The sequence below is a fragment of the Camelus bactrianus genome, chromosome 8, assembly GCF_048773025.1.
Source record: "Camelus bactrianus isolate YW-2024 breed Bactrian camel chromosome 8, ASM4877302v1, whole genome shotgun sequence".
Lineage (NCBI taxonomy): Eukaryota > Metazoa > Chordata > Mammalia > Artiodactyla > Camelidae > Camelus > Camelus bactrianus.
Window position 1 is genome coordinate 37906108 of NC_133546.1, and position 24380 is coordinate 37930487.

The 24380-nt window shown below is 33.8% G+C and overlaps 1 protein-coding gene across 5 annotated transcripts in view; it reads left to right on the plus strand.

Moving 5' to 3' along the window:
* Positions 1-24380, plus strand: part of CEP85L (centrosomal protein 85L) — a 177070-nt gene that overhangs the window by 35750 nt on the left and 116940 nt on the right. For all 5 annotated transcript variants that reach the window (XR_012508651.1, XR_012508652.1, XR_012508650.1 and 2 more), the window contains exon 5: positions 20924-21708. Coding sequence is in view for 2 of the 5 variants with exons in the window: in XM_074368431.1 (XP_074224532.1) it covers positions 20924-21708 (785 nt within the window). In the remaining 3 variants the exon portion in view is untranslated. The remainder of the gene's footprint in view (positions 1-20923; positions 21709-24380) is intronic.

A 24380-nucleotide genomic window follows, 5' to 3' on the forward strand; every position in this document is an offset into this window, starting at 1 on the left:
CTCTGCTTTACTTTGGGTTTGTTTATTGTTTGTATCATAGAATAGGGACTGGAATGTACTGGGTGCTCAATTTTGTTCAAGGAAACAATGCATATTTAGACTTTTGGATAACATTCCTGTTTAGCCTGCTTTTGTACTTGATATTTCCGAGGTTAGAGCCTCTTTGATGTTCCCCCAGAGAGGTGGACGCCCTGTGCTGCATTCCCAAGACTTGTATTTTTTTCAATAATTAACACTTTTCATTTTCCAGCTTCTGGAATTTTGTTGTGATCTCTTGTTGCTGATCGTCCTGTGTTGTTCGTTGCCACGAGTTTTCACCTTAATACTTTTCTGTTATTTCAGTGGGTTTTGTGAGGGAGAGAATATAACTTTGTGAACTCAGGCAGTGATCTTAAACTGGATATTCTGTCATATAAATATAAATGAAAAAAATGAAGAGAAAAAGAACTGAAAAATGACTAAAAGTTTTCCTTAATGTCAACTATTCTATATATTTCTTCTACTTCCCCCACTGATTTAAAAAAAGGTAATAAATGCACATTTTAAAAAGCATGATGATGAGCATAATTTTTAAAAGTAAATTTGTATTTCAAATATTATTAAATTTATAGTCTTTGAAAAAATCGAATCCATCCATATAGAATTAAATATATATATATAAATCCCTTTATTTCCTCTCTTCCAACCCTTGCTTTTTCAGAGGTCACAAATGTTATTAGTGTGTTACATGTTCTTTCAGATCTTTTGCTCTTATTCACACACGCACAGGTTTTAAAATAAAACTGAATCACCCCTTTAACACAACATTGTAAACCAGCTATACTTCAGAAAAGAAAATAATAGTAACAAAAAAAAAAGAAATTAAAAAAAAAAGCTAAAACAAAACAAAAAAACTGCTTGATCATCCCATATATGCTTTGTAATTGGCTTTTCCTTCTTTTTTTTAAACTTGCTGTGTTGGATTTCTTTAAAAAATTTTTTTCGTTGTAATGTGAGTCACATGACCTAATCCACATCAACTGAGGCTTCTAGAATTACTCTGTTCTCCAAGGAGATGGAGCCATTGAGATAAGCCTAGGACTGGGTTTGACCTCCTGGAATTTAAGAGTAAAGCAGGCTTTTATGGAGGCCTCCTTTTTGATGTTTGGAAGCAACACAGGAGTGAAAGTCCTCCTGCCAATTTACAAGTGAACCAAACAATAAATCAGAGAATAAAATAAGCCTACTGTTTCTGTTAGGTATGTAACATTTCTCTAGCACACATATCAGCCTAAGTGCTTTTTAAAAATACATGCTTATTTGGAAACTTAGTACATAATACTATGATAGCATTTCAAAGTAGCAAAGAAAGATTAAGCCTGAAAAAAGTGGTATTAGATCCTGACCTCAAACTATAAGAAAACTAAATTTGAAATGGAGTAAAGAACTAATGATTTCTTTTTAAAATCATAAAAATACTAGGAAATAGGAGATCTATTTTATATTTTTACATTAGAAATATTGTTCTTAAGCCATAAAACACAGATTTGGTTTAAAAAAATTCAAAATGTTTGAACATTGATAAAAATATTAAATAAATATAATGGAGACATACTAGGAATAAATATTTATAATAAAATTATTAACAAGGAAATAATATCCATATTACTTAAAGAGCTCTTATAAATAAGGCTAATGCCCCAAAATATTTATCTAAAAAATTTGAAAGATTTCATAATATAAAAATTTCATAGATAAAGGATAGAAATAAACAATTCATGTAAAAAGTACAAAAGGCCAATAAACATCAAAAAGATAAGCTCAGTCATAGTGAAGTGAAAGTCTAGACAATGAGATGCTTCTTTTCACCAACGAAATTATCCCATTTTCCCCAAAAATAGACTGTAATATCTAGGATATGAGCAAAGATGGGAAAAGTAGTAATCTAATAACTAGTACATACCGGCAGCCTTTACGGGGGCAGTTTGGCAATGATTATACAGCTGTTAGTGTGTTCTAGGCACTTATGCATGTTAACTCACAACAACCCTCTTATAGGGAAACTTAGACACTTAGACATTAAATTACTTACCTATGAATAATGAATGTAATCCTTGATTCAGCACACACACAGATGAACAAAGATAATATGTACAAGAATATTCACTGTAACACTGTTTAGTGAAAAATTAGAAACGACTTCAAGTGTCTATCAGTAGGAAAATGGTTAAATATTTCATTGTGTATTCAGTTAAAGTAATTAGTAGCTACATATGTACCAACCTAGAAAGATATTCAAGTGAATTTTCAACTTCTGATAACAAATTGAACATAGCCCTCTAATTTTGTTCTGAAATCCCACTAAAAGGAAAAAAAAAAAACTTAAAAAAAAAAACAAACCCAAAAGCAACCCTATGATGATGGGGGTCAGGAGTGGGGAGGCGGGTAGAAAACACAGTAAAATTCTGGGAGCTGTAAGTCAGAACAATACCTAAGAAATTTTCTTGGAGGATCCCTAGAGCTAAATCCTAAGCCAGCAACAGAGGAATTCAGGAACAAGCTGTAAATTTATATTATTAAAAATCCTCAAAAATGCTCAGGAACTGGTGGTACAAGACTTAAGATTGGCTAGATTTATTCACTGGATAGTAACAGTTTTTCCCCTTTCTGTTCTTTGGATAGAAGTCGGAGGGGAAGGGTTAAACTCCACCGCCTGGAAGAGGAAGTATCTTAATTTAATATTTGGAGTTACTCTTTAAGGTATATTTGTGCTTTATCTCCTATTTATCTATCTATTCAGTTATTATTATCAATATGGGCCCATGTATATACATATTTTTAAATTAAATTTCAGAATTTATTAGAATTTCGCTGTTTTTTTCCAACAATGTCCATCTGTTCCTAATTTCTATCCAGGGTACCACAATTACTTTTAGTTGTACTATCTCCTTAATCTCACAGTTTCTTACTCTTTTTTTTGTTTGTTTTTCATACCTTTAACAGTTAGTTTTGAGGAGGACTGGTTAGGCATTTTATATAATTTATATAAGTACTTTTTTGGGAAGAATACTATTTTTTGGAAGCAAGTCACTAAGTCCAACTCAAACTTAGAATGGGGGTACAGGTACAGAGTTCTGTATCTTGGAGGGGAAAATATCTACATGTATTTTTTGGAATTCTTTTATTAGGAAGACTCATGTATTTTTCTCATTTATTTATCCAATCACTGATTTATTAGTATGGGCTGTATATATTTATCTTCTGGATTATGATCCAATAATATTTATTTTGCTGCTCAAATTATTGCAGCTTTTGCCATTGGGAACTCTTTCAGGTTGACTCCTGTTGAACTTTATGCTCCACCCCCGTCCTTTTGTTTTTTGACCATTTCCTTTTTGGTACTGTAAGGTGTTCTCTGTTCATCTTACATTTTTCTCTACCCTAACCCTGGAATCAGCCATTTCTCCAAAGGGCCCTGGTTCTTTCTATTGGAGAATAGTATTTAGGAACCAAGATCTAGTCACTGGAAGTGCTTGTTACTGCTGGAGTGTCATTTCTTCTAGGTGGTCACAGAGGACAAAGCTAGGTCATGTAGGTATATATATTAACCTGTGTATACATGCATATCTCTAGTTATTTCTGTGTCTATCCATAAGTATCTGTTTTAAACTAAATGTGTTCATACTGATGTCTCTGACAAATCCAGTACAGCAGTTCATTTCAGCTTTTTTCCCGTTCTTACCTGTAATTTCCCTCTCCAACAGTGAGATACCTCGTACCATACCATCTGTTTACATATTTGTTCAGCCCCCAGTAAAGCTGGTTCATTACTGTTAAACCCATACTCCCCTATGTTAGTTTCCTTGGGCTGTCGTAACAAATTACTACAAACTGGGTGGCTTAGAACAACAAATATATTTTCTAACAGCTCTGGAGACTACAAGTTCAAAATCAAGGTTATCAACAGAGTGATGCTTTCTTTAAAGGCTCTAGGGATGAGTCTTCCTTAATTGCCTCTTCTAGCTTCTGGTAGTTACTGGCAATCCTTGGCATTCTTTGGTTTGTGGCATCATAGCTTTCATGTTTGCCTCCTTTGCATGGCCTTCTTCTCTAGGTCTCCTTTGTGTCTTCAGATATCTCTCTTTCTCTTTCTCCCTATGAGGACACTGGTCATTGGATTTAGGGCCCACCCATATCCAGTATGACCTCATCTTAACTTGATTACATCTGCAAAGACCCTGTTTGAAAATAAGATCACATTCACAAGTACCAGAGGTTAAGAGTTCTGTTTATCTGTATGGGACACACAGTTCAATCCAAAACACTATAGTAATCTCTCTAGTTAAGTAGAAAGGCATAAAATAAATTTTGGAGGGTAATTTGAACTAAGTAGAGTTGAAAATAAAGCAGGAAACTGCCTTGAGGGTTTTTAAAAAACATGTATTATTAGCTATTTGGTCTTATCAATGAATTTTAAAAATTAACTTTTTTGAGGAGAATGATGTGGGAAAGATACAGATCTGAAAATTTATAAGTTGTAGAATGGATGCTCTTGGGTTTTCTTAGTACTATTGAAAGGCTGTTTGCTTTAATCAAATCATACTCTGTTCCTTTATTATGACTTCTCAAAAATTTACTGGAGATTCAGAGATAAATTTTTTAGCTTTTTGAAGCTTTGGCTTAGAAAATCAGTATCTTTTTATAGTCAGTTACTTCTACCTCCATAGAATATTAAGGTATTAATCTCGGTCCAGCTGAGAATTTTCCTTCTTCAGTTCAGCGTGGGAGACCTTAAAAAACAATTCCCCTTCCTCCCCCCAGACTAGGCCACACATTGTCAGGGTTGGGATGCTGCCTTTTCATGACTGGCTGAAGAACTGAAAACACCTTGTTGAGAATGTAACTATAGTGGTATCTTTTTATAATCTCTAGAAACTCTTTGATTCTGCTGTGTATTATTATGTACTTTTTATTGCTATTTTAAAAACTGCCTTTTCTCTTTATTCTTTGAACTAGTTTAAAACTGCTTCCTTTGTGTTAATAGCAAATACCACTGCTTTTCTCACTGAATAATTCAATACAAGTCCCTGTAATCTTTTACAGATGAAGAGCATGATTTTCACTTTCTCCTTGAATTAGGCTGATGTGAAGATACTGGGTTGGTTTGTTTTTTGGCTTCTGGTAGTTCTTGCCATTACCTCCAAGTTGAACTCCAACTCCTTTCCCTGCTAGTTTTTAAAATTAATACATGAAACAATGTGTGATTTTACTGGCATGTTACATAATAATATACAGAATCTTCTAATGAACATTGGAATTGTAATAATCCATTGAATTTAAGACATGATCATAATGGGTAGTGTTACTTAGAGGCTATTCTGGGTGGTTAAAGGAGTGTCACAAAATTTGAAGACAAAGGCCAGAATAGAGCAAGAGTTCTAGGAAAGGACAGTGAGTATAAGAATGGAGCATGAAAATAATGTGGAGTAGTAGGACTTTGGGAGATTGTCAATAACTAGGGACTTCTATGGGCAATGATCAGAGTTGTAGTTTGAGTGATAGTGCTGGTAATAATTTTGATTGCATTTATTATTGGCTGTCAGGAGAGGTGAAGGGTACTCCTCTTTAAAAAAAATCAGATATGTAAAAATGTTATCTGAGGGGAGGGTATAGCTCAAGTGGTAGAGCGCATGCTTAGCATGCATAAGGTCCTGGGTTCAATCCCTAGTACCTCTAAAAAATAAGTAAACCTAATCCCCCCCCCCAATTTTTTTTTTAATAATGGGAAAACATTTTAAAAATTAAAATATGATCTGAAAATAGGAGATAGTTTTAGCAGGTATAGTAAAGATTATTTATTTAGAAGAAAAGCTCGGTATGTTTGATACAACACTTGATTCCAGTTAGTGTAGTTTTCCTTCCTGAATATGTGTCTTTCTGAAGTTCTCATGATTTCTACTTCATGGGCTATTCCTTTTTACCATCTCTGTTCTTTGGTAAGTTTCCTGAATCTTCTAATTTGTAATCTTCGTTTTTCATTGTTGGATTTGCTTCATGGTGTATCTGTTTAATATAAAGGGCTCAGGGAAATAGCCATTGTGGAGGATTATTGAATATTGAAAACAGCCTTGCATTAGAACATAATAGGTTGATATTTATAATGTAATGTCAGCTTTAAAACATGCTATGTATTAGATTATTTCATATCAGTGTCTATGGGTACTTTAACATACTTGGATCTTTGATTATATAAATCTTTTTGTCATCCACTAACCATAGGTCTATAAAGTGTTTGTTTTTTCTCATTTTTAAAATTAAATATATCCTTGTTAAATTCCAAACATAATAGAATAACCTAAAACATGTTTATGTCCTTTGTACTAAAGCCTCCAGCTGAAAATTACAATGGCATACAATTATATTAATTTTGAATAATATACATGAAATTTGGACATGTGTTACCAAATGTAATTTGAGTTTGTCTTAGAGTGTATCTGCAGAATATTTTAGTTAGCTGCCTTTAACTCTGTTACTAATAATATTTGTCTTGGAGGAGGGTATATATTCCTTCTTGATTTCTGAGGCTGTGGTAGGAAGTACTGCATTATTTTGGTTTGCTGTGACAATATTTACGTGAAATGTGTGAATGCATTTGAATTAAAAGACTGATATTGTAAAAACCTCAGTATACGGAGCAAATAACTGTGTGATTTACGTACAACATGGGGCTGACTATTAACAAAAATTCCTGGTTTAACTCTTACTTCAATTTACTTACTATACTTGATATAATACATACTACAGCTGTTGTAAATTACTGTCATTTCCTTTCTGGAGATATTTTGAGGTCGTTTTTGGAAAACAGTGGTATAGAGCTGTGATCCAATATGGTAGCCACCAGTAACATATGGCCATTGAGTGCTTGAACTGTACCCAGTCTAAAAGGAGATGTAAGATGTACACTGGATTTTGAATACTTTGTATAAAAAAAGTAAAATATCTTATTAATACTTTCTAATATTGATTACATAATGACATAATATTTGGGGTATAGTGGCTTAAATAAAATATTATTGTAGTTTTTCATTTTTACTTTTTTGGATGTGATTACTATAAAACTTAAAATTACAAATGTAGCTTGCATTATATTTCTATTGGACATATTGGTATTGACAGTATACTTTGTAAAGGGTTTACTTTCAAAGATTTTATGAGCTATACATTTCCCAGTGGAAACAATATTGGCTTCTTAAAATAGCTCCTGTCACCCCACTTAATATTTAATATAACAGAAATTTGTATCAATAACATTATGTCTATGATAAATTACATTTTGTTGTCAGTCTAGGGGTACTGAGAGCACACCTCTTTTTTTTTTTATCATTTTGATAAAAAAGTGATAAAACCTTCACTGCAGTGTGACTGCCTTGGTTCCTTTGGCAAAGAGAGAGTTAAGGTGGCTAAGGTGGAGTGTAAATGTTTGGGTTAGGGAAGATTTTGGATTGGAGAATTCCTGAAATTCTGAAGAGTTTTGTTGCTCAGTTAGGGGATGGGAAAAAGGAATGATGTCAGTAATTCCAGCTGAAATTCTCTCATCGGGTGTGAGGTGCAGGCCCTCAGACTTAGTTAGGAGGAAGAGGCAACACTCCCCCCGAGTCTCATAGCAGGCCAGTGGGTAACCCACGTGAAGGCGAGCAGGTAAGAGTGTGATTGCACGAGTCTTCCATAAATAAAGTGTGGTTGGAATTTGAGTTTTCAGGAAGAAAAAGCCTATCTTGCTGTAAGCTTCTGAAATTTGGCTGCTTTTTTGAAATAGTAGTATTATGCCCGTGTTATATAATTCAAATGCTTAACCTGTAATAGTAAAGTTTGAGTTCTTTTGTTTACTTTAGTAATTATTTTCTCTTTGTTTAAAAGACAATTGTGGTTAAATAGGTATACCTTTATATACTAAATGTAAATTTATTTTTGGGGTATAGATCAAAGTACATGAATAAATTTTACTTGAAGTCCATGATCCATTACTTTAAGTAAACAGTGCAGCTGTGAAGTAAGTCATCAAACTGAAAGGTACTGTGTAGTCAGACTTTCATTCCCCTACCCCACTCTCTGCCCTGTAGTATTGTTTGGTTATAACTGATATTCCAGACGATGCTCTTTGACCATTGCCAAATCCTCAAAGTACTCTGTCAATCATCTGACAAATAACTTGCATTCTTTTTTATTTTAATGTTGTGTTTTAATTCTTAAAAATTAAAAAACTTAAAATTCATACATGAGTTAGAATATATATTTATTACATAGGCTATAAATATCCTAGGAATTATAAATATGCAGTTTTATAGATGACCATTATATAAACAGAGGTATTTGTTCTTTTGTGTCTAACCTGCAGCTTTTGGAGGTTTGTTCATTTATTCACTAAATAAACATTTATTGAATGCTTACTCTGTTTCAAGAACTGCAGAATTGCAGAGAGATCAACATGGAGGAGAGCATTACATCAGAATCTCAGCCGGGAGAGGACTCTAGTACAGAAAATTATTCTAAAATTACCATTGAGTGACTTGCTTTTAGCCGTGGTATTTTAAGATTTCAAATAAATAAGAGTGTGAGATTTTTATATTTAACAAGTTGGGACACTAATTTAGCATTAGTGGCACCACTTTTTAGCTGTGGTAATTTGTTCATGGGGTGTCAGATTCCAGGGTGGGAGGAAATAGATCTGTGACATGTTACAATTGGACTACCAAATTGTAACACAAGCCACACCAGCAGGTCACCTATTTCTTCCTAGATTTTCTTTGCTGAGACCTGGAGGCCATGTAAATAGCTGCTGTTGGCACGGAATTGGTTTGAGAGGGAGCTGTTTTTGAGGTAGACCGCACTTGTGTTGGGTATAACCTAGGTGTGGTACCAGAGGAGTACAGGACCCTGAGGCTAAAAAAGAACTTAATTTTTGTTTAGGCTTAGGACGGTAGCCTTCCACAGGTCAATCTTCCTCTCCCGAACCATATGGTGCCTGAGAGGCAGGCTCACTTACAGTTCTTCTTATCTTTTTAAATCTGAGTTCTTTAATGTAGCTTCTAATAGTCTGCTTGGTGCTAATCTTCAAGCTTATTTATATATTTTACTAAAAAAAGGTACAGATAGAGTTAAATATTTTTTCTTTGATAATTCCCAAGTGTTAATTTGTAATAGAGATAATTTTCTTATCTAATTAACCTCATTTATTTCAAATAGGAGGGACTGATAAAAATGGACTTCAATTTAATCATATCTTCATTAGTTAATTGTTTTTACTAGGAAATGATAGGACTGTTGAATAGTGTAAATTTTAAGGTCATCTTGTAAATATATCAGAAAGAAAGAAAAATCAGAAAAGTTAACACTTGGTACATTGTCTTTATTTTATGAAGAAACTAAGGCCTTCTACAAAGTAAGGACTTATTCAGTCACTTATTTATTTATGTAGCCAATATTTATTGTCCACTGTGTGTCAGGTACTGAACTAGAGGTAAAGAGTTAAACAGACATTTCCTGTGTTCATTGTATACATAAAGTCTAGTGGAGAAGACGGGCAGGAAATAATTATCATAAAACATTAGCCGTATGATAGGTGAAGTACACAGAGTCGGGGGAGATTCCTCAATCCACTGGATTAGGGTGAGGCCCCTGGCAGAAGTGATGTTTAAGCTGAGGACCAAAAAGGTGAGTAGAAACTGACAGGGTAAAACAGGGGAGGAGAGTAGTCCAGGCTGAGAGAACAGCATGATTAAGGACTGCGAGGTGAAAGAACATTCTGAGGATAATAAGAGGAGGGCAGAGTGGGATGCCAGGAGACCACTTGTGCTGCAGGTGGGAGCCAGTGGTGACTTGTTTTAGCCAGTGGTGACTTGTTTTAGGTGACTTGTTTTAGGAAAGGGGAAAGTGAGATGATTCTGGAGATATTTAGGCAATGAAAAACATACATTCTTTTATACAGTTTTATTGAGATGTAATTTATATACTGTATAATTCACCCTTTTAAAGTATATAACTCAGTGACTGTTAGTATATTTGTATATTCACAGAATTGTGTATCTATCGCTTGTGTCAATTTTAGGACATGTTCATTACCCCAAAGAGAAAACCTACTCCCCTTAGCTGTCACCCCCCAACACCCCTATGCTCCCAACCCTAGGCAACCACTAATTTTGGAGGATATCATAAAAATTTCCCAGTGTTCTGTTTTCTTTGCTTGTGTATTTTATTATAGTGATTAGGTTTTATTAGTTCATTTTGCCAAATGATTTCTTTAAAACATGCCATCTTATTATAAAATATCCTCTTCTTCTTACTCTTAGTTTTTATTCTTTATTTTTTTACAAAAAATTTCAAACATATACTAAAGTAGAAAGAAGGTAAAATGGTAAAACCACATGTATACAACACCAAACTCATACAATCATGGCAGTCTTATTTCAGGCATTTTGTGCTCACTCCTTAGGTAATATTTTTAAGCAAATCAAGACTTCCCTCTTGACCTTTTATTTATAATAATAATATTTATTGAGCATTTTCTATGTACAAGATGTCATGATAAGAGGTTTACGTGATTGTTATAGTTAATTGAAAAATTACATGTTGGGTACAAGTCTAAAGCCATTTTATAGGTGAAGTAAATGATATTTAGACTTCTCAACATGTTTCCTTGTTTTATTAAGGTTCATTTCATTGGTGAATAATCTTATGTTACTGCAGCTTCATAGCTTTGAAGATTTCAGGACTCTGGTAATGGGTGATTCCATAACATGACTTCCAGATATTACAGTGGATTATTCGGTCAGTTGACCTTAACATTAATAAAAGATATATACCATCTATTTTTGCAATATAAGGGTTATACTCGTATAAATGATTAAATTTTTTTTTATTATAGAATCCTTCTGAGATAAAATATAATAATTTTTTAAAACTTGAAAGACATTAATAACATATCTGGGGTCATACAGCTATTCCAGTGCTAGAGCCCAGATTCTTCAGATCTTAACTCCACTGCATGTTACATGTCTGTTCTTTTTTACTGAAGTCAATTTACAATGCTGTGTTAATTTCTGGTGTATAGCATAGATGTACTCCTTTTTATGTATTTTTTTCATTGTAGGCCATTACATGGTATTAAATATTGTTCCCTATGATATACAGTAGGACTTTGTTGTTTATTATATATATAGCAGTTAGTATCTACAAATCCTAAACTCTCAGTTTATCCTTCCCCACCCCTTTCCCCAAGTTTGTTTGCCCCCATAAGTTTGTTCTCTTTGTCTGTAAGTCTGTCTCTGTTTTGTAAATAAATTCATTTGCATCCTTTTTTATTTTTTAAGATTCCACATATGAGGGATATCATATGGTATTTTTCTTTCTCTTTCTGGCTTAACTTTGCTTAGTATAATAATCTCCAAGTGCATCCATGTTGCTGCAAGTGGCATTATTTTATTCTTCTTCATGGTTGAGTAGTATTCCATTGTATATCTTTTTGAATTAGAGTTCCCCCCAACATATGCCCGAGGAGTGGGATTGCTGGATCATAGGGTAAATCTCTTGTCAGTTTTTTGAGAAATCTTCATACTGTTTTCCATAATGGCTGCAACAAACCGTACTCCTACAACCAAAGAAAAGGATGGTTCCCTTTCTCCACACCCTCTCTAACATTTTTCATTTGTGGACTTTTTAATGATGGCCATTCTAACCAGTGTGAGGTGATAACCTCATTGTAGTTTTGATTTGCATTTCTCTGATAATTAGTGATACTGAGCATTTTTTTTGCTATTTGTATGTCTTCATTGTAGAAATGTTTGTTTAGATCTTCTGCCCATTTTTGGATTGGGTTGTTGTTGGGTTTTTTTTTGTTGTTACTAAGATGTATGAGCTGTTTATATATTCTAGAAATTAAGCCCTTGTCAGCCTCATCATTTGCAAATATTTTCTCCCATTCCGTAGGTTGTCTTTTTTGTTTTGTTTGTGGTTTTCTTTGCTATGCAAAAGCTTGTAAGTTTAATTAGGTCCCATTTGTTTATTTTTGCTTTTATTTCTGTTACCTCAGTAAACTGCCCTAGGAGAACATTGCTACGATTTATATCAGAGAATGTTTTGCATGTGTTCTCTTCTAGGAAGGTTATGGTATCTTTTCTTGAAGGGAGAAACTAGAGTGACAGAAGGACGAGAGGTGTAGTATAGGACAGTATAGGTAACACTAGACTGAGAAACAGGAGACGAGGATTCTATTTTGAGATCTGTACTTGGCCAAGTAATTTAACCTTTATGGACTTTAGTTCTTCATTTACATATGGAAGTAGGTCAAAGGTTAGGTACACAATACTTTTTTGGTTGTGAAATCAAATAATTTCAAGGTAGTATTCAAAGCAATTGTGATTTACATTCTTTTGCAAACCAAATACTTTTTTCTTTTGCCATCCCATCTCTATTTAATTTTCTTGTTAATCTACATTATTGTTTAAAATTAAAATTTTGAATTTAAATTTTTAAGCATGGCATATAAGAGCATTGTAGCTGTAGTAAATTTGCAGAAATTAAAATTGTTGGAGGTATAATTTTGATCTTTATGGACCTCACTTTTACCTTCAGTGTTACCCATCCATCCATCCATCCATCCATCCATTCATTCACTCATTTTTTTCTTATCATTTTACTTCTTGGCCTAGTAGAATATGAATGCCTGAACCTGACCAAACTGAACTGAATTTAGTCTATTTTCAAGAACTATGATGAACCCATGTACTTCTGACTGGGAAAGTCTCTTCAGTCACACAGTCATGGGTTTAGGGAAAAGGTTAATGACTTCACATTTCTTCAGACTTGTAGGTGGCTAGAGGACCAGATGATAATTTGTCTGTTCCATCATAAAGCAACAAGATTTTTTTTCTGAGAAAATTTGAATTATCAAAAATCACATCCCATAATGTAAGAGATCAGGTTTCAATTTGATTTGTAAACATTTTTATAGAAGAGAAGTAACACTTGGAGCTCTTTGCAAGTAAACTGCCTGATGAGACTTGATCTAAATTGAAACTACTAGGAGATACTCAGAAAATGATACAGTTGAATGAAATTATAAAAGGCATTTAAAGAACTAAAGGTTTTGTGTAAATACAAAAAGGAGTTTCTTACTGACCAACTTTTACAATTAATTTTGCTTTGAATTTTTGACCTCCTTAAAGTGTACCTCAGATTGTGCTTTAATTAAGTTGTGAGTAATCTGGTTAGAGATGAGAAATGCCCTCCCCCCTTTAAAAACCAACTTTTCATCTTGTTATAAGCTTATAGAAAGAAGTTTCTTAGTTTGTTGTTAATGGTTGCTAGGAGACAGTATATAAAAAAGGCTTGAGAACTGTCTAATTTGTGAACAGTAGACTTCTGTAATTATTTTAAACAAGTGATTTTAGAACTTTTCACTCATTGTTTGTCTCAATAGGATTTGAAGTGACTTCACAAAATATAATTGAGAAAAAAATAAAATAGTCAAGTAAAAAGGTGATTGGTAATAATGATTAGACAATAACAAAATGAGAACCAAGATTTGCACAGAATTGCATAGTATTGTTGTCAAGTACAGCTGCTAAAAGAATAGGTCATACATTTGGCAGCAGGGAAACAGAAGCTTCTCCTTCTCCTCAAGATATAAAGAATAAAAAAGCAGGCAGTTTAGGCAGTTTTCATGATCTTGATACCTGATGTATAGTTATCTTAATGTTCTTGACAGTTACTTCTGTGTGATTCTTTTACATAATCATTCTCTGCCTCTATGCAGATACCATAATGCCAAAATAGGATTTAATATTTTAGGTATATCTTTTGTAAACATTTAGCTGGATTAAAAAAATTATTTGGACAATTCTTGTATTTTGAGTGGATTTTCACTTATTGTGATTGTTAAATTTTGATGCATTTTAAAAATCATATTGTATACTTTCTATTCTGCTTTTCTCAAGTTTTTTCTCTTTCTTGTCCTCTTTTGATTGACTTTTTTCTTCATGACATTATCCTTCTAGTCTATCGGAAGTTATACACATCTATCCTTAAAAAAATTTTTATTGAGATACAATTCACATACTGTACAATTCACCCACTTAAAGTATACAATTTAATGCTTTTTAATATATTCTCAGAATTATTCAACTACTACCACAATCTAATTGTAGAACAGTTTTTTAGCCCCTCTAGAAGAAATCTGTTAGCTGTCACTGCCTATCTTCCATCTCATCCCTAAACAACCACCAATCCGTCTATAAACTTCTTTTGTTCTAGACATTTCATATAAATAGAATCATCTAATATGTGGTTCTTTGTGATGGCTGACTTTCACCTAACACAACGTTTTTAAAATTCATTCATGTTGTAGCATGTATCAGTATTTCATTTCTTTTTATTACCATATAATATTCCATGGTACCACATTTTATTTATCCATTCATCAGTTAATGGACACTGAGTTATTTTGACTTTTTGAGTATTAAGAACAATGCCTCTGTGAATATGTTTCCATTTCTCTTGGGTGTATACCTAGGAGTAGAATTGCTGGGTTATATGGTAACCCTATGTTTAACCTTTTGAGGAACTGCCAAACTGTTTCCTAAGCAGTGGCACCATTTTACGCTCCCAACCAGCATTATATGAGGATTTCAGTTTCTCCACAATCTTGCCAACACTTACTACCTGTCATTTGGATGATAGCCATCCTAATGTGTGTGAAGTTGTGTCTCATTGTGATTTTGATTTTCATTTCCCCGATGACTAAAAATGTTGAGCATCTTTTCATACACTTTAATAAGACCATTTATGTATCTTCTTTGGAGAAATGACTATACAGATTCCACATCCATTTTTAAATTGGGTTGTTCATGTTTTTATTATTGAGTTGTGTTTCTTATATAATATAGATAAAAGTCCCTATCAGATACCTGATAGCAAAAATTTTCTCCCATTCTGTGAGTTGTCTTTTTTACTTTCTAGATGGTTATCATTTGCAGCAAAAAAGTTTTAAATTTTATTGAAGTCCAGTTTATCTCTGTTTTCTTTTGGTGCTTGGGTTTTGGGTATTGTACCTAAGAAATCACTGCCTGACTTAAGATCATGAAGATTTGCACCATGGTTTCTTCCAAGAGTTTTATGGTTGTAGCTGTTAAATTTAGGCCTATGATTCATTTTGAGTTAATACTTGTGGAAGGTATAACGTAGGGGCCCAGCTTTATTCTTTTGCCTGGGGGGCTATATGGTTGTGAGTTCTACCTGTTCTTTTAGTTGTTAATGTAGAAAGTATAAAATGTAACGCTGACTTGACTATCTATAATGGTAGATTGCTGATCTACCCGTTTTGAGTTATTTGTCATTGTTGACATTTTGGTTTTAATTTGCTCTCTCTCTTTTTTAATGTATGAAATCATTGGATTTTTAGATTTAATCACAAGTTTACTTTTTTTTTTTTTAAAAGAAAGCTCATTCCATTTTACAGCTCAGGACTTATTTTTATTCTTTAGTGAAAGAAACTTTAGGAATTTTAGTAGTTCTTTTAGTGAATTTGTTGGTGATAAGCTCTGTTTTTGCTTAGCAGAAAATATATTTTGCCTTCAATCTTGAAAGATAGCTCACCTTTCCAAACAGTTCTTGAGTGCCAGTTATTTATTCTTAACCCTTTGAAGATATTATTTCACTGCGTTCTGGATTCCATTATTGCTGTTGAGAAGTTGGCTATCATTCTGAGAGTTCTTTTATGAATAGTCTGCCTTTTCTCTTTGGCTTACTTCTTATTGTCTAGTGTTCGTAGTTCCCTTATGATAAACTTTAGTCCTGTTCTGCAGCTGTGTGTGTCTAATGGTGAAACTGTAAACCCTGAGGAAAAGGTCTGTATTCATATTTAATTGCAAAAAATATATTTCCTTTGTCTACCTAGCACAGTGCCTTGTACATTATATGTTCCTAGAAGATTGTTTGGTTGAATTATTGTTGAGTTTCTTTATATAGCTCTTTTTCTACCAGAGTGTAGTTTAAAATATGTAAAAAAAATTACCTAAAAATATAGGAATACTTAAAAATGTTCATTTGTTTAAAAAATGGGTTTTTTTGAGAAATTAATGTATTTTATTTTAAGTAACAGAAGTAGAGTTAAGCATTACACAAAAGTTCTACATCTATGGAGACATGAGATTATCAGTGAACTGGTCTAGGGGCCTCATACAGTTTCTGGGCAGCCAGTTCCACCATTTCTTGGAGGGACTAGAATGTAGTTTACAATATGTAAAAAATTTTTACCTAAAAATATAAGGAATACTTAAAAATATTCATTGTTTAAATGTGTCTTAAAGTTTTTTTCTCATGATATATCATCATGGCATTAGCAGGAAGGGGATGTCATGGTGTTGTATATAAATTATTGCCTTTGGGTTAGGGTTAATATTTTTATTTAAAATGTAAAATATTTGTTGTATGTTATATTGGCTGATAAATACATTAAGCCGTTACATTTTAAATCAGAATATTTTGGCATAGGGTTATATAATTTCTGGATTACTTTTTTAATTATAAAGACTCATGATTTATTATTATAATAAAACTGTAGAAGGGGTGTGTGTGTATGTGTGTTTAAGATTTAATTCCTTTTTACTATGAGAACTATAGAGCAGAGAGAGAGAGACCATCCCTATGTACAAGAGCCGACATAATCAATCTGGCATCTGTTGCCGGATAAGAATAACATGACAGTAAAACAGAAGGTTGGGATTTTGTTCAGAATTCAGAACTTTGTTATCTTAAATATAATTCACTTGGATTATCAGGTTACAGTGATACCCTCTTGTATTTTTCCCTTTTAGCTGAAATCTGTCTGAAACCATTAGCTCTTCTGTGCTCTCTGTGAATGCTATAAACCCTGTCCTCTTGTTTTTAAAAGGACTACCTTCTGTTGGTTTCAGATTTCACTATTCTAACTTAAATATGGGCTTGATTCCATCGTAATAACTTGGATTTGGGATTTGTGGCTATAATTAAGTGGTATAATAAAGCACATTAGGAATTGCATTGTGTCTGCCTCTAATTGATTCTGTTTTGTTAGGCAAAATAACATTTTTAAAGTGTTAAAATTAATTTTTTTTGATTCAGCTCTAAGATGGAATTTTTTCAGATATACTGTCAAATATTTCATTCCTTGTTCATTAATTCATGTTATATGTGTGCGTGTGTATATATGTGAATAGACTAAACTTGAGTCCTTAGTTATGACAGTATTGCATTCTGAATGTTACAGTAAATCAGATTTGACAGTGGAACTCAGATGCTGCTGATGGTTGAACTTGGGATATCTAAGCTTGAGGCTTCAGAACTGGAATCAGACCCAGGGAGAATGATGTTGCAGTGACTAGAGCAGCAGTGTCGTTTCCTGGACCGCTCTCTGCTCTGACTGAATGAGGTTCTCTGGGAGTAAGGTTCCGGATCCCTGGAGACTTCGTTGTATGCTGAAGTTTGAGGACTTCAGATAAGTGACTTCTGCAGTAAATTTTCATCAATGAAATGCTCTGTGAACAGCATATATTATCAATAGCTTTCAGATTTGTAAGAGTAAATACTAGTCTGGTGTGGAATTGGTTTTTATCATCAGTTGTTGATTTTCTATGCAGTTGAGAAATACTGAGCCAGCAAAAGTCGACAGGAAGGTAGCATATTATCAGATGTAAGTAGCGTCCGGTACCGGTGATCTCTGGTCTCAGAAGTTTCAGCTGTGACGTGAAAAGTGAGACAGTCACCTGATCTATTATTTATACTTTAGTAACAGTGTTCTTTGAGATATTTCAAACTCTTTGAGATCACAGAATAAAACATCTTTGTTGGAAGTTTGGCCAAATGGTAAATTTATGCTCTTTGAAAGGAAATTAAAATGAGATATTTTATAAAGTAAAATGTGAAAGCATCTTTCTCCTTTTCTCCTCTTTCTACTCTGTAGGGGTTTCCTTTGCTTATTACGCTTTGGGTATATTCTTCCAGATTATTTCTCTTCCCATGAGTATATATGTATTTACATACACATATGCACATGTATTCACTTATGTTTCCATATTTTAAATATTGATATATACAAGCAGATTGCCCCTCTTCTTCCAAAGGCTGTAGCAATTTATGTTCCATCATCATAGGATATCAACAGTTTTAATAATTTTATGAATATGATAGGGAATACATTTTTACTAATGAGTTTAAGCATTTTTTTTTTAAAAACATGTATTCTTGCATTTCTTTTTTGATGATTTGCTTATTGATTTCTTTTACCTATTTTAAAATTGAGTTGTTAGGGGTTTTTTTTTTCCGATTTCTTTGTATAGGATAGATATTTAGCCTTTTGTCTGTTATATTGAATAAGCACTTACTTTTAGCCTTCTCAGTGAAGTAATAACAACTAAGATTTTGCTTTGTGCCAGGAATTCCTATGAGTCCTGTATGTATATTATTTCATTTAATCCTTACTGTTGTCAATCTCTGCTTAATGGATGAGGTAGCTGTGATGCAAGGAGCTTAAATAACTTGTTTGAGCACATGTGACTACTAAGTGGTAGAGCCAGGATTTTAATCTAAAAAATGCTGATTTTAAAGCTGTTACACTGTATCTTTACTTACAAATTTTTAAAAATGTGAAAGTCTGAAAATTTTAAATTTGATATAAAACTCATTTTTGTTTTTTTAAAAATTAAAGATATTTTTAAGAGGCTATGATGATTTTAATACAAATATTCCTTTAAGAATAGTAACACAAACACACACATATAGATATGGATATAATACCATAATGTATTAATACAAATATAGACTTTTGGGGTCATTTGTCCTATTTCAATTTAGAACTGACCTTCAGTAGCATATTCATCTCGATTTTCTTCCTGTATTGATTACCATAACAATCCATTTTATCCTCCTCCTACCAGTCATTTTGCTTTTATCCAACCTCAGCAGTTACTGGAATAATCATCTTAAGTGCAGTTTTGTTCATGACACTTCTTCCTTTGTTTGGAAACTTTTGGTATATCACATTTGTGCTGAATGAAGGCCAGGCTCTTTCTGTAGCAGGCATTAGGAGACTTGTACAACTCTGCTTCACCTTTACCTTTCAAGAATTACCTTCAGCAAACTTCTCCCAACACACTCATACATCAGATAAATGGGATAATTTGTTTTTCTTCTTTTGAAGCCATATTCTCCTGGCTTCATACTTGGATCAGCCAATGTTCTTAATCAGCAGAAGCTGACTAGATGATTGAGCACATAAGGAATTTATTTAAGGGTGTTTGGTAAACTCAGAATTTTTGAGGAGGGCTGGAAAACCTCACTTAAGGTTAAGCTTCCAGGTAATGTGCCTCAGTCACCTCTGAGAACTGTCGCTCTCCTGCCCTGCTGGAGGAAACCACCAGTGCTGCCCACTTGCTGCCACTCCTGGGCCAGAACTTGGTTTGGCTGCCTCTGCTGCTGCCATTGGTGATGTGTCTGCTCTTGCCAAAAAGGGTAGCTCCACACAGCCCGTTTTCTTGTGGGACTCCCTTTCAAACTGAAGTCTTGTGCAGGTGCTTCCGAATATCTGTGTCGTAGTTGTAGGATATGTTGGGATTTAAGGTCTAAAATTTATTTTGGGAGGTGACACTTAACAACGTGGTAATTTTCTTCAATATGAAAAGGTTCTGCAGAAGTTGTTGGGAAGCTGCAATATGATAAATGCCACTATAATACTTTTTCTTGTATTCTTCCATCTGTAATGTTTTCCTGTTTTCACCTGCAGATGAATAAATTCTATGTAAAGACCTACTGGAATTCCATTTTTGAATTAGTTTGCCTGGCTCTTTCTCATCTGAATTTTCTTATGACTTCTTCAACATTTCTTTTTCCATTACTTACTTCTTTAATACAATATGAAAGCTCACAAGTAATTTTAAAATATATTCTAGTATGAGTCAAATGGCATGGAAAGATACAGAAGAAACTATAAAAGTTGCTTTTCACCACCCACCTCCTCTCTCTCTACACTTCAGATTGCTATTTCTTTTCTAGATATCATGTGATAAAAATGATCATCTTTGATTTTTGGCACTTGATAATAAGTCCATTGAGTATAGAGGCCCTTATTTATCCTTTGGGCTTCCGTAGAGCCAACTACAGCTGTTCCTGTGGTAGAATAATATGTGAAGTCCTGACCTGAGGCAATAGCTATGTAATCATTTTGGAAGTAAAAATTTACAACTTGCGAACTTAGTAAATGTGCAGAGAAAGGTAGGAATCATGGTAGACTCCAAGAGTTCTAGCTTGGGAAATACATCCCTGATGATGCCATTAAGGGAGACTGGGAATGTAGGAACTGTTCTGTATCTGTAGACATAGTGCGAGAACCCGTTCTGATTATTTTCCATTGTTGCAGGAGCTCCTTTATCCATATTTCTGATTTGAATTTGAATTTGTTCAGATTAGGCCTAGATTTTCACAGTGGAGGAAAGACACTAAAAAATAACACTTTGTAATAAAGTTGTATCTGAGGCTTGATTGATGAATCATGAGTAAGACCTCTCAGTGGGGAGATGGATTTTTCTTTTAAAGCCACAATACTTAGATTAAATAAAGTGAATATAAACCCATTTTCTTGTCACTTTTCATCTGTAAGTAGATGGAAAATGGGCATATATGTTGTTATATATCCATTTTTAGAAAATGATGTTTGAGAGTATGTTTGATTTGTTTCAGTTAAACTTAAAGGAACAACAATAATAGTAACAATAATAAGTCCCTCATTTTGATAAAATACCTCTGAAAAACTTGTGCTGAAAAACCACATTCAGGTTTTTGTTTTGGGGGTATTTTGCATTTTGCCTCTTTTTTTTCCCCATTAATTACAACTAATTTGGCATTTTTTTTTTCATTCCAGATCATTCAACTTCAAGTGGCACATTATCTTTTAAGCCTAGTGGATCATTGGTTGCTCTTCCTACAGCCCATGTCATGCCGTCTAACTCCAGTGCTTCAGTTTCCAAACATAGGGAATCATTGACATCAGATGGCTCAAAATGGAATGTAAGCCTCATGCAAACACTGGGAAACCATGGTAGGGGGGAGCAGGACCCTTCACTAGACATGAAGGACTTCAGGCCCCTCCGGAAATGGTCATCTTTATCCAAACTCACTGTTCCAGATAACTACAGCCAGAGTGGCATTCTGCATACGGAAGAGTCAGGGAGTGGTTTGGAAAAGACAAGGAGAGGCAAAGCTTTAACATCACAACTAAGGACAATTGGACCTAGCTGCTTACATGATAGTATGGAGATGCTTAAGCTAGAGGACAAGGAGATAAATAAAAAACGATCAACTCTGGACAATAAATATAAATTTGAGAGCTGTAGCAAAGAGGACTTTAGAGCTTCTTCCTCCACTCTTAGGAGACAGACCTTAGACATGACATATAGTGCCTTACCTGAAAGCAAGCCCATTATGACAAGCTCAGAGGCCTTTGAACCTCCGAAATATTTAATGCTTGGTCAACAAGCAGTAGGTGGAGTTCCCATTCAGCCTTCTGTGAGGACGCAGATGTGGCTTACTGAGCAGTTGCGGACAAATCCTTTGGAAGGTAGAACTACAGGGGACTCTTACAGTTTAGCTCCTTGGCAGCAGCAGCAAATTGAAGAGTTTCAACAAGAAAGTGAAACACCAGTGCAGGTAAGACTCAAAATCTAGTGTTTGCTTCCCTCCAGTGGATATTATGAGTATAACCACACTTGCAGAAAGCATATGACAGTGTGTCCACGGGCACAGATTGTTTTGCTTTTCCTTTCCCCTGAAGGATAATAAGAAATAAATGTTATAAACTCTAAAAGTATTGCGTTGATAAAGTTTTAAAAAAAATTTGAGACTGATTAACGTGGAAAACTTGAAACCTTGTACCTAACTTGGGCTTTACTTTCCTTCTCATTTGTTAAATGGGCATAGAAGTAAACAAAGCAAAACATACTCAACCTAAACAAATTTGAAACAGAAACAAAGGAGCTGGTGTGGTATAACAGAAAGAACATTAACTTGGGAATGTGAAGTCTTGGACTTTGTTTCTAGTTTTATCAGATTCAGAATCTGGATGATTCTCTTCTTGTCAATAGCTCTGGACCTCTTTCTTTTTTTTTTTTAATTGAGATGTAATTGATGTATCACAATATATTAGTTTCAGGTATACAACATAATGATTCAGTATATGTAGATATTGTGAAATGATCACCACAGTTAGTCTAGTTAACATCCATCACCATACGTAATCACAAATTTTTCTCCTTGTAATGAGCACTTTTAAGATCTACTCTTAGCAGCTTTCCAATATACAATACAGTATTATTAGCTATAGTCATTATACTGTACATTATCTCTCCATGACTTATTTATTTTATAACTGAAAGTTTGTATCTTTTGACCTCCTTCATCTGTTTTACCCTCCCTCCAGCCCCTACCTCTGGCAACCACCAATCTGTTCTGTATATATGAGTTTGGTTTTTTTTGTTTGTTTCAAAAACATAATTTGTCTTTCTGTCTGACTTATTTCACTTCATATAATCCTATCCGGGTCCGTCCATATTGTCACAAATGGCAAGATTTCTTTCTTTTTATGACTGAATAACATTCTATTATATACATACAGCACATTTTCTTTATTCATTCATCAACTGATGGATGGACACTTAGGTTACTTCCATGTCTTGGCTGTTGTCAGTAATGCTGAAACGAACATAGGGGTGCATTTATCTTTCAAGTTTATGTGTTCGTTTTCTTCAAATAAATACCCAGAAGTGGAATTGCTGAATCATATGGTAATTCTGTTTTTCATTTATTGAGGAACCACTGTACTGTTTTCCATAGTGGGTGTACCAGTTTATATTCCCACCAACAGTGCACAGAATGTCTTTTTTCTCCATGTTCTTGCCAACATGTTATTTCTTGTCTTTTTGATAATAGTCATTCTCACAGGTATGAGGTGATATCTCATTGTGATTGTGATTTGAATTTGCCTGATGCCTAGTGATGTTGAGTACCTTTTCATGTACCTGTTTACCATATATATGTTTAATTCTCAGTTTCTTCATATATAAAATGAAAAGATGGAGCTAAGATCATTTATAAAGTTTTGTTAGTGGTTGATATGTATTTAGGTTTATAAAACAGATGTGCTTATTTTTTTAATTGGGTGTCAAGATTTATTAATCATTTTAAGGAAAGCACTTTATGATAATACCACATATAAGTGTTTTATCCCCTAATGTAACATGTAAATGTGTAAATTTCTTCATCTGGAAATGTTTTTTATTCCAAGGTAATTTTCTACAGTCCATTTTAACTGGGAAACCAATTATCTGTAGCATTTTCATAAAATATTGCCTATTTTTTCTATTACTAGAATTTTCTGAAACAAAGCAATTCTGTCAAAAATTGTAAAATTTCCCTAGAGTGAAACTTAAAATTGCTATCTATTACTATTTCTAGTAAAAATAATAAAGATTAAAGGAATATATTCTATGAAAAGATAAGGAAATCACTTATCTAGGAACCTCACAAATCTGCATACAGCCCTAAAACATACACATAATCTAATGTGCTGCATTCACAGAACCCTTAACACATCCCATGTACCTTCTTTGCTCTTGTTTTGGACATAGTTCTTATCATCTTAATCATTATGTATATTTAAACTGCAAACCTAAACAAGTATTATTACGATGTGTGAATTATAAATCAGAAAAGAGCGATTTAACCAGATTTATTTGTGATTTATCTATTCAAGCAGTTGAAAAATAGGAAACCCAATTTTTCAAATACTATCATATTTTAGTTCTCAAGTGCTTGTGATTATAAAAGAACAGAGATGAGTAGTTGTTTCTCCAGCTGGTGTCTTTACGCAGGATTGGAGTTGGGGGGGGGGGGGTGCTGAATGTTCTGCTCCAACCTGAAGTAGATGCCATAGAAAGGTAACTGAGAAAATTGGATGAATTTTAAGGAATCAGTACTAATTGACTCTTTCTTTCATTCTGATAGGAGAAACCTCTTCTGTAATAGAAATTTTCCCCGACCTTGAAGCAGTGCACAGACAGGGTAGGGGGCTTGGAGGTGCTTTGTGGAGCAAGCTTATTGTTAACTCTTCTCAGTGCGTGATAGAGGAAGGAGACTATAAGGTGTGCTTGAAAAGCTCTACTTTTTGATTAACTTTCTTTGGGATGGTCTCTTTATAGCGTTTTTAAGTTTTGGAGTAGAAAGATGAAACCAGGTAAAGAAAACCTAGACACTTTTATTGCAATGTTTAAATGACTACTTCTCTTCTAATTCTCTTCTGGGACTACTACAGAAAAATTTCTTAA